This window comes from Chiloscyllium plagiosum, chromosome 3 (assembly GCF_004010195.1).
Source record: "Chiloscyllium plagiosum isolate BGI_BamShark_2017 chromosome 3, ASM401019v2, whole genome shotgun sequence".
Lineage (NCBI taxonomy): Eukaryota > Metazoa > Chordata > Chondrichthyes > Orectolobiformes > Hemiscylliidae > Chiloscyllium > Chiloscyllium plagiosum.
This window is the reverse complement of record NC_057712.1, coordinates 127,311,896-127,322,454: the sequence shown is the minus strand read 5'-3', so window position 1 is coordinate 127,322,454 and position 10,559 is coordinate 127,311,896. Positions and strand designations below refer to the sequence as shown.

The following is a 10,559-nucleotide window of genomic DNA, read 5'->3' as shown; positions in this document are numbered from 1 at the left end:
TTTATCTCAGCCCGCTTGGCACACCAGCCTCATTCCTGAAGAAGGGCTTATGCCCAAAACGTTGATTCGCCTGCTCCTCGGATGCTACCTGGCCTGCTGTGTTTTTCCAGCATCACATTTTTCAAATCTTGCCGAGTGTGCTTCAGTTTGTATTCCTGCCAACAAAACCAAGCCTTCACTGGAACAAACGGATGTGAATGTGGACCTTTTTTGTTTACTCCTTTTATTTGGCCCCTCGCTGACCCCCAGATATGCATTCTCTGCCAGTTACTCTGGATCCTCGATTGAAGTTGCCAACGTATGCTGAACTAGTTGTAGGGCTGAGTGTGGTGAAATCCATGCCGCAGTGCACTGAGATTTCCAAAGAAGTTTTACATGTGGTGTCTGTGCTGTGTTCTACTTCAAAAGGAAGTGGTGGTGTAGACCAGTTGGGCTGAATGGCCTGTTGCTCTGCTCTTACCTTCAACCTAACCAACTGCTTTAGACAGTGGCTCTTTACAAACATTATTGATGTACATTTCATTGTCTTCCAGAATCAAGCATATGAGTTTGAGTTTGGAGTGAATTACGCTTGGATGCTGTGTGTCTTCACGGTGGTGGTAGCTTACAGCATCACCTGTCCCACGATCGTTCCCTTTGGTAAGGACTTGCTGCCTTGGTGAATCCGTTTCACAGAACAGTCGGCTACCGCGGTTGGCTTTTGACCGAAGGAAAGCAACAAGAAAACGTGCATTTCTCTGTCTTTTACAATCTCTGAAAGCCTGTCACAGCAACTGAAGTAATTTTTGAAGTGCAGGCCCCCCACTGTAACACAGGGAGACACAGCAATCAATTTACAAGACCGCCTGCTCCCAGTCACAGAGATAGTATGACTGGGTATTCGATTCCATTAAAGTTGGGAGGGAGATAAAATGTCATTCAGGACCGTGGACAAAACTCTCCTGTTCCTCTCTGAAATAGTGCCACAAGACCTTTTACGGTCACCTGTAGACAGGCAGGAATTCTGTGTAACATTTCTTTTGAAGGACAGCAGCTCTGATAGTGCAGCACTCCCTTGGTACTGCAGTGTAGTGTTGCCACAGATTATGTGGTCACACCTGTGGCGTGGGGTGCTTAAACCCACAACCTTTCATCGCCGAGGCAGAAAGTTTCCTGTTTTTGTAAAAAACTGAGGACGGGTCAGTGGACCTGAAAAGTTAACTCTGATTTCTCTCCACAAATGCTGCCTGATCTGCTGAGCTTTAACAGTGATTTCTGTTCTCGGTTTCTGATTTATAGCATCCGTAGTTCTTCTGGTTTTTATTTGGAAAGTTCCCGGTGCGGCCAGGTTTCGCACTCAGTCACTCACCTCGACTGCCTTTCACGAAAGTTCATCATCTTATGGAAGTCAGGCTTCTGCCTAAAAACTACACAGTTAATGCAAAACGCATTGTGGTGCTCACCTGTACAAACTAGAAAGATCCCAGATCAAACCTTAATCTTAGCTGGACAGCTATAGTTAACCTTCACTGACTCAGAACAGGGTAGGTAGCATTCAGACAGCCCACTAGACGAATGCAGGTGGTTAGGAGGCTGCTGGTTGCTGTTCTCAGCATATTGTTGAATGGGTGGAGAGCTGGGATGCTGACTCGCACAGCCCAAGCTGGAAGGAGCCAGAGCAACACATTACGTTCCCAAATGAGTTCCAACCTGTGGCTCAGCAGGCTGTGGCTGAAGTCTGTCCCACTCAGCATCTTGTGCCTTTTGTCATTGGTTTTTCCTTTTGAACCACAGGTTTGATCTACATCCTACTGAAGCACTTTGTGGACAGGTACAACTTGTACTATGCCTACCTACCTGCCAAACTCAACCGGAGGATCCACGCTGCTGCTGTCAATCAAACTCTGGCAGCCCCCATCATCTGCTTGTTCTGGCTGCTGTTCTTCTCTGTACTGCGAGGAGGTAAGTCCGTTTGCTTCCATTAACCATTCATCTGGTAATCTCATCCCACTCCTCGATGATGGTGGAAATGCTTTGAGGAGTCAGGAAATGAGTTGCTTGCTGCAGTATTCCTAGCCTCTGTCCTGCTTTAGTTTTCACTATTTATATGGCTAGTCCAATTCAGTTTCTGGTCAATGGTGAACCACAGGATGTTAATAGCGATGGTGACCCCATTGAACATCAAAGGATGACCATTAGATGGCCTCTGCCTGGTTCTTGTACAGCGTGGACGTAACTTGCACTGGATATTGTCCAGGTCTTATTACATTTGGAAATGCATTGTTTCAGTATCTGAGGAATTGCAAATGGTGCTGAACATTGAACAATCATCAGTGAATATCCCCACTTCTGACCTTACGTTGATGAAGCAGAAGATGGTTAGCTGAACGTAAACGGAACTCTCTTCACTCTACTTTCTCATTAGTTATGATCCTCCCCAGTTATTGTGCATCTCCTGTCTCCCTGTTGTGTAGGATTATCTGCAGCAACATCGATCTTCACCCTGACTGTGGTGCTGACCACCATTGCTGTCTGCATTATTTCCAGTTGCTTTGGCTACTTCAAGTACTTCACTGTCAACATGATGGTGAGTTTGCACCTTACACTGATTCACAATATATTGTTCGGGCAGCATAGGAGAGGGAGGGATTTGAAGGGCTGCCGGGACATTCCCACAATGTTGGACTGTGTATCAGATTCTGGCAATAGCTAGACTGGACTCTGATGAAAGTTGCTCCTGTCAGTGGCTCAGGCTAGGGTCAGGAGGTGGACTGATTTCCTGGAAATCCCTGTCTGGTTGCCAGGGTCACAAGCGACGGTAAAATTCAAATCTCCAGAGAGTGTGATTATCCTTGCTGGAATGAACAGAGGGTGAATACCAGAATTGACCAAATGCATTTAAACAGGGGAGGGTGAGGAAATGAGACCGGTCACTGGTCTGTGCTCCTGCTTTGTGTAATGCAGACTGCAAAACCCTAACAGCATGAGGGGAGTGGAGAGGGATTTATAGCATGCCTTAAGAGTATTCATTAGCCTGGGTTTTTTTTTATTACTAGACCACTGTGCCATTGGTCTAGTAATAAAAAAAAACCCAGGCTAATGTTGTGGCAATGTGGGTTCAAATCTCACCATGGCAGATAGTGATATTTGAATTTGACAACCAAAATAATCTCAAAGTAAACACTGTCTATTTAACCACAATTGTTGTAAAAACCTATCTAGTTTACTAAAGCCCTTTAGGGGAGGAAATCTGCTGACCTTACCTGGTCTGGCCTACATATGACCCAACTGCAACAATGAGGTTGACTCCCAACTGCCCTCTCAAGTGGTCACTCAGTTCAAGGGCAATTAGGATTGGGCATTTGCTGCCCATCTCTAGGAATAAGATGCCAGGATGGAGGTATCATAATGAGTCCAATCAGTCTCTCTGCAGGATCCTTACAGCCATAAGAGGCAAGTGTGGTGTACTTTAGGATAGGAAGATGGAAGAGGGACAATAAGCTGTGGACAGAGTAGGCACTTGCTAATTTGAGTGTTGGCTTGGCTCAGGCAGCAAGTAGTCACACTTGTTTAACAAGACCATAACTGCAAGTAGAACGCGGCACTGATGGGAGAGCTGTTGCTGGAGAAGTATGACTGATTGGAGTGTGACCATGTTTTGCTACCCCAGGGTAAGAAATTGGCAACTGAGAAAACAGAAGCAGAAACTGCAGCCCCTGCCTGGCGATCGGAGGTAAGTAACACAATGGTGGGTTTTAACAGACAAACAGGAATAGCTATATCTTCCAACAGTCAAAGGACTATTTATGTAAGTCATGAAACAGGCATTGTCTACACAGGATATTTAGGCATAGCCATGGTTATGAAAGGTTTAGGGGGATTATGGGGCAAATGCAGGAAATTCATAGAATCTATACAGTGGGAAAGCAGGCCATTCAGCTCATCAAGTCCACACTGGCCCTCCAAAGATTTATAGGCGAGCTTCCCCACTGGAGTCCTGTGCTTACAAAATATACATTCTATTGACCTCAGTACAGTGCACAACTTCAAAATTTGTGGATGATTTAAAACTTGCAAACTGTAATAGGAGGATGTTAGAGAACTTCACAAGGAAGTAGGCTATTGGAATGTATGGACAATATTTAATGTAGAGAAGAATGAAGTGACCCCTTTTGAAGGAATATGCAGAGACAAGATAAAGTAAAAACCACAACTCGATGTGATGCAGGAGTCCTGGGAACTCGAGCTATATGAATAAAGTTCAAAATCACACACACCTGGTTATAGACCAGCAGATTTATGTAGAAGCATTAGCTTTTGGAGTGCTGCTTCTTCATCAGGTGGGTGTGAAGTATAAGGTCAGAAGACAGAGAATTTATAGCAAATGTTTATAGTATGATGCAACTGAAATTATATATCGAAAAAACCCATATTATTTGTTAAGTCTGATCTTTTAGAATTATCATGTTTCGTATGTAAATCCCAGAACTTTTTTTTTAAAAAATTACATTCTCAAGTGAACTTTAACAACAGGTGCCATGTCGTCTCAGATAATGCACTGAAGGTGCCCTGTGTGAGGCTCTCTGTACCACAATGTTCAGACTGATTCTATTTCTAGAAAAGGGATTCACAGAATCTTACATGGATTCATGCTATTTTTGAGCAAGATAAAATATTCTACAAATTCACTTCACAAACTTGTGTGTGGGGGTGTAAGTGTGAAGGGGTATAGGTCTGCGAGAGGGTGTGTGTGTGTGTGTGTGGGCGTGTAGGTGTGAGCATGGAAGAGAGCTTATGTATGAGAGAGGGTCTGCATGCGTGTATGGATCTGTAGGGGGTGTGAGTGCGAAAGAATATTTGAAATCATTGAAGGTGTCAGGACAGTTTGAGAGAGCTGTTTCATGTAAACAGTCCTGGTGATGGGGAACTTAATTCACAGTGTAGCGCAGGAACAGACCCTACAAACAAATTGTCTATGCTGACAGTTTCCCAAACTAAACCATTCCCATTTGCCTGAGTTATCTCATATCCCTCTAAACATTTCCTATACCTGTCCAAATGTCATTTAAACGTAACTGTACCAGCATCTACCATTTCCTCTAGCAGTTCATTCCACATATGAACCACTCTCTGTATGAATAGATTGCCCTCAGATCCCTTTTAAAGGTTTCTCCTGTCACCTTAAAAACATGTCCCCCGTAGTTTTTGAACCTCTTCCGCCCCCTCCCCTCCGGAAGAGAACTTTGCTATTCAGCTTGTCTACACCCTTCATGATTTTATAAACCTCTGAGGTCACCCCTCAACCTTCTGCACTCCAGGGAAAAGTCCCAGTGTATTTTTATATATCAAACCATCCGTTCCTGGCAACATCGTGGTAAATCTTTTCTGAACACTCTCCAATTTAATAACTTTCCTATAGCAGGGTGAGCAGAATTGCACAGTGATCCAGAAGAGGCCTCACCAATATCCTGTACAACCTCAACACGACATGATGTCACTTGCCCTAAAAGAAGATGAAGTTTTGCACCCTCTCTAATAGGTACATCTACATATTAAGAAAATTTTCTTGAACACATTTTACAAATTCCTCCCCATCGCATCCCTTAACACTATGGCAATCCCAGTCTTTGTTTGGAAAGTTAAAATCCCCTACTATTACAGCCTTATCACTCTTGCACATAACGGAGACCACCCTAAAAAATGAGCCCCATAGTATCCTGCTGACTGAGTGAGGGGCCAATAGTACAATCCCATCAAGGTGATCATCCTTTCATTTCTGGGTTCTACCCTTACAGCTTCACAGGACAGTCTCCCAGGAATATCCCAGGTACAGAAGTAAGGTTTTCCCTGATCAAAAAATGCCACTGCTTCTCCTCTCTTGCCTCCCTTTCTATCCTTTCAATAGCATCTAAAAATATTAAGCTGCCAGTCCTGTCCCTCCCTCAGTCATGTTTCTGTAATAGCTGTGACGTCCCAGTCTCAAGTTCCTAGAGTTCATCCACCTTCTCTGTCAGGCCTCTTCCATTGATCTAAATACATGCATAAGTTGGAGAAGTTGGGACTGCTCTCCTTGATTAAAGTGAAGAGGCAATTTGATCGAAGGGTTCAAAATCACGACTCTACACAATAGTATGGGAGAAACATTTTCCCCCGTTGGTAGAAGGATCGAGAACCACAGGGCACAGATTTAAGATCATTGGTAAAAACAGCACTGGTGACAGGAGGATAAGCGTTTCCACACGATGCATGGTTAGGACGTAGACTGTCGTAGGGTTAGCTGAGATGTTGGTGGAGGCAGGTTCAATTAAGGCATTCAGTGGAAACTTGTCTGAATGCAGAGAGAAGGCAAGGCAGTGACTCTGGGTGAATTGCTCCTTCACAAACACAACAGACATGACATTAAAAAAATGCAGTTGCTAGAACTCAAAATTAAATGGAGAGAACTCCACTTTCATGCTGTAGCTGTACAAACCTAATGCGGCCACATGGAGTATTGTGTACACCAGAAGGGATGTGGAAGCTTTGGAAAGGGTTCAGAGGAGATTTACTAGGATGTTGTCTGGTATAGATGGAAGGCCTTACGAGGAAAGGCTGAGGGACTGGAGGCTACTTTCATTAGAGAGAAGGTCGAGAGGTGATTTATTTGAAACAAGATAATCAGAGGGTGAGAGATTGGACAGTGAGAGCCTTTTTCCTCAGATGGTGATGGCTCGCACGAGGGGACATAGCTTTAAATTTAGGGGTGATAGATATAGGACGCGTCAGAGGTGGTTTCTTTACTCAGTAATAGGGGCAACAGTAGTAGACTCACCAACTACTGGATCAGAATGGAATAGATTTAGATTTGATTGGCCCAAATAGCGTAGGTTAGATGGGCTTCAGATTGGTTTCACAGGTTGGCGGGCCTGTACTGCACTGTAATGTTCTATTTTCTGGAATGGACAAGTCAGTGTTCCAATGTGGACCATTTAATTGCACTGATGAAGGGTTCACTCCTGCAAATATAACTTAGCACATGGTGGATCTCTCACATCTGAGTGTTCAGGCATTTTCATGTTCTGTCCTCCACTTGCTCTTTAAAATGAGTTTTGCTGGAAAGTGCAGACTTTCCTGCAATTGCCTTGAGATTTCCCCATATTTCATTGGCCTGCCAACACAAATGCCTCTACTTGTTAGGCTCAGACACATTATTACGTGGAGATCTCCTAGTAATTGAAACCCTCATTCTCCTTTGCTGGAAAGCACAGTTAATGTAGGAAAGGATATCAGCTATAACTCTTGTCCTTTCAGTACAAACTATCCTGCAGGTGGTGATGATTAACGGAGCAACCAGAAATTGGAAATAGCTTTATAAAGCTGTCCAGTGGAAGCACAGGTGTCTTTAGCAGAGGAATAAGCTGAAAACACATCAGCCTTCAATAAAACGGTAGTGATAACATTCATCTTTTTTCCTTCTGTTCACTGGAGAAGTCAGCTCAGAAAGTTAAAGGCTCACTTACAGCTGTGCTGATCTCAGTTGGAACGGTACCAGTAAAGCTCAGACTGTCCAGAACTCAGATAGGGATAGTAACAGAAAATACTCAATGTAGTAACTCATGCTGGTAAGCTTTGCCTCTGGAACTGCCCATCAAGGATAGAATTGGATTAGTTTGTAGAGTGTCTCAGGAACACTTAACTCACAATCATTTGCAGTCTGGGATACCAAATGGAGAATGGCCAGTCAGTACAGGATACTGGTTAGGCCACTTTTGGAATATTGTTGTGTTTCACAACATCCTATTGGAAGGATGTTGTGAAACTTCAAAGGGTTCAGAAAAGATTTACTAGGATATTGCCAGGGTTGGAGGATTTGAGCTGTAGGGAGAGGCTGAGTAGTGGTGGGGGAGTCCAGAACTAGAGGGTGATTTTCCCACAGAGGGTGATGTGTTTATAGAATAAGCTGGTATAATTACATCATTTAAAAGGCATCTGGATGGGTTTATGAATAGGAAGGGTTGGGGGGGCGGGAAATGCTGGCAATTAGGACTAGTTTAGGTTAGGATCTCTGATTGGCATGGATGAGTTGGACCAATGGGTCTGTTTCTCTGCTGTATATCTCTATGACTGTGACTTCCAACAATCTTCTGATCTTTGACATCAATTTGAATCATTACAGGCTTATCTCCCAAGAGTCCTACGTGAACCCAGGTCTGAAAACAGCCAGCTGGAGTACCACGACCAGCCATCCTATGGTGCCTTGGAAGATAGCAATCAGCTAATAGAGGACAGATCTCCTCTTCCAGACAACGGTCAAGATAATGATCAAGTATATTTAGTGGATACAGGAGCTACTGAGATCTAGAAATCTAGATGATTTTGAACTAGTCACCATGTGGTACTGTTACAGTTCTATGGGAGCACAAGAGGAATGAATATTGTTTAACAGCTCATTTACTTGCATTCGACCTCTTAATAGCCCTTCTGAATAGGGAATTTTGATTTTGCTAATTTGAGTGTTTTTTTTGGAAGAGATGTTTGGTTACATCAGATCTTCATGTGGCAACATAGGAATGGATTGTCTTGACGACTGATCTCGATCGGAGCTGGACTCTAAATGTTAACTCTTTCTCCAGCAATTTCTTTTCAGTTCTCAGTCTGCACTTTGATTGTGGTTTTAGAACACCTTTCTTGTTGAGCTTTGAGGCACTTGAGCTTTACAGTACAGTAACCACCGCCTTCTGCACGAAAGGGTGTTTGACAGATAATTGCCACAATCATGATGTGGTCTAGTTTAACTTAAGACTCAAGCTTCGAACTAACAGCCTTTGAGTCTAGATTTTTATTCTAAAATTGTACTTGAAAAAGAATTTTACTAGTTGAATTTACACTTTCTATACACTCAAATGAAGCTCAAAAGTTTATTGAGCACCTTGCCTTTTCATTCTATACTCTGGTAGGTAATGACACGTGCTATGCATTAGAACAGGTTTCTCCACCTCTCCTGCAGGTAACCTACTTTTACTTGGGCTGAGGAAAGGAATGGAACATTACCTCACAGGCTACTCTTCTTTGAAAAACTATGAAGCTGTTGTCAGCTCAACATAAAGGCTGTCACTGACGTACATAAAATGGAAAAGTGGTTACAAGACACAGCAAGAGGAGAAAATGGCATACTGACATTTTTAAAGCTCCTCGGTGCTAAAATCATGAATAGCACATTATTATGTGCTGAGGTGAGGCCAAGACTGAAAAATTATATGGATATTGCCAATGGTAAAACAGACTAAGGCTATTGCAGTGGCATCAGCACAAGAAGCAAGATAGAAACAAAGGCGATGTTTCAAAGCAAAAGATGTTGCTTTACAATTTGAATACCTTTGTGGTGATTTCAGCCCTGTCCTCCAAGCAGCAGCTTAATCAGCTGAGACACCAAAATCCATCAACACCCAATATATGGGTATAATAGTATAGGAGGAAGTGAGGACTGGAGATCAGAGTAGAGTGTGGGGTGCTGGAAAAGCACAAAGTCAGGCAGCATCCAAGGAGCAGGAGAATCGATATTTCAGGCATAAGCCCTATATCACAGGAGGACTGCCATTCAATCATGCTTGAGCTGGTAAGTTTAGTCTCACAATCTACCTTTACCCATTATAACATGCAAATTCAGAGCAAGAGGAGTAGGCCATTCAGCCCCTTGAGCCTGCTCTGTCATTCAATAAGATAGTGGCTGATACGATGACAGGTAATGTCAAGAGCTGTCATTCTCACCTTAAGATTGCACTCGACAGTGTGGCATCAAGGAACCTGGGCAAAACTGGAGTTAGTGGCTATCAGGGCACAACCTCTCCAGTGGTTCGAGTCATACCTGGCACATAGGAAGTGGGTTATGGTTGGAGGTTGAATGACACCATATCCACAAACATCCACCCCTCCACCACTGACACTCAGTAGCAACAGTGTACACTGCCAGGTGGACAGCACGGTGGCTTAGTGGTTAGCAGTGCTGCCTCACAGCACCAGGGACCTGGGTTCTATTCCAGCCTCTGGTGACTGTATGGAGTTTACACATTTTGCCAGCGTCTGTGTGGGTTTCCTCCGGGTGCTCTATTTCCTTTCCTAGTCCGAAGATGTGTAGGTTAGGTGGATTGTCAGTGGTAAATTACCCATGGTTTTCAGGGATGTGCAGGCCAGGTGGATTAGTGATGGGAAATACAGGGTTACAGGAATTGGGGAGGGGGGGGGGGGGGGTTCTGGGTGGGATGCTGTTTAGAGGGTCAGTGCGAATTCAATGGGCCAAATGGCCTGCTTCCATACTGTAGGGAATTCTCTGATACTAACAAGATGCACTATAGAAATTCACCAAAGATTCTTAGACAGCACTTACCAAAATTATGACCACTTCCACCTGGAAGGACAAAGGCAGCAGATACATGGGAACACCACCACCTTCAAATTTCCCTCCAAGCCACTCACCACTCTGACTGAGAAATATATTGCTGTTCCTTCACTATCATGTATCAAAATCCTGGAATTAACTCCTCAACATCAGTGGGGTTTAACCTTCAGCTTAGTGGGTTGCAGCGGTACAAGGCGGCAGCTCA

At 43.8% G+C, this 10,559-nt stretch overlaps 1 protein-coding gene across 1 annotated transcript in view; it reads left to right on the top strand.

Annotated features, from left to right (window-relative positions):
- The window catches only part of LOC122548519 (CSC1-like protein 2), a 47,803-nt gene extending 37,865 nt beyond the window's left edge, over positions 1–9,938 (top strand). The window contains exons 16-20 of the mRNA XM_043687279.1: positions 534–639; positions 1,774–1,941; positions 2,454–2,566; positions 3,650–3,712; positions 8,135–9,938. Coding sequence (XP_043543214.1) covers positions 534–639; positions 1,774–1,941; positions 2,454–2,566; positions 3,650–3,712; positions 8,135–8,320 — 636 coding nt within the window. The 3' untranslated portion in view covers positions 8,321–9,938. The remainder of the gene's footprint in view (positions 1–533; positions 640–1,773; positions 1,942–2,453; positions 2,567–3,649; positions 3,713–8,134) is intronic.
- Positions 9,939–10,559: the final 621 nt, after the last annotated feature.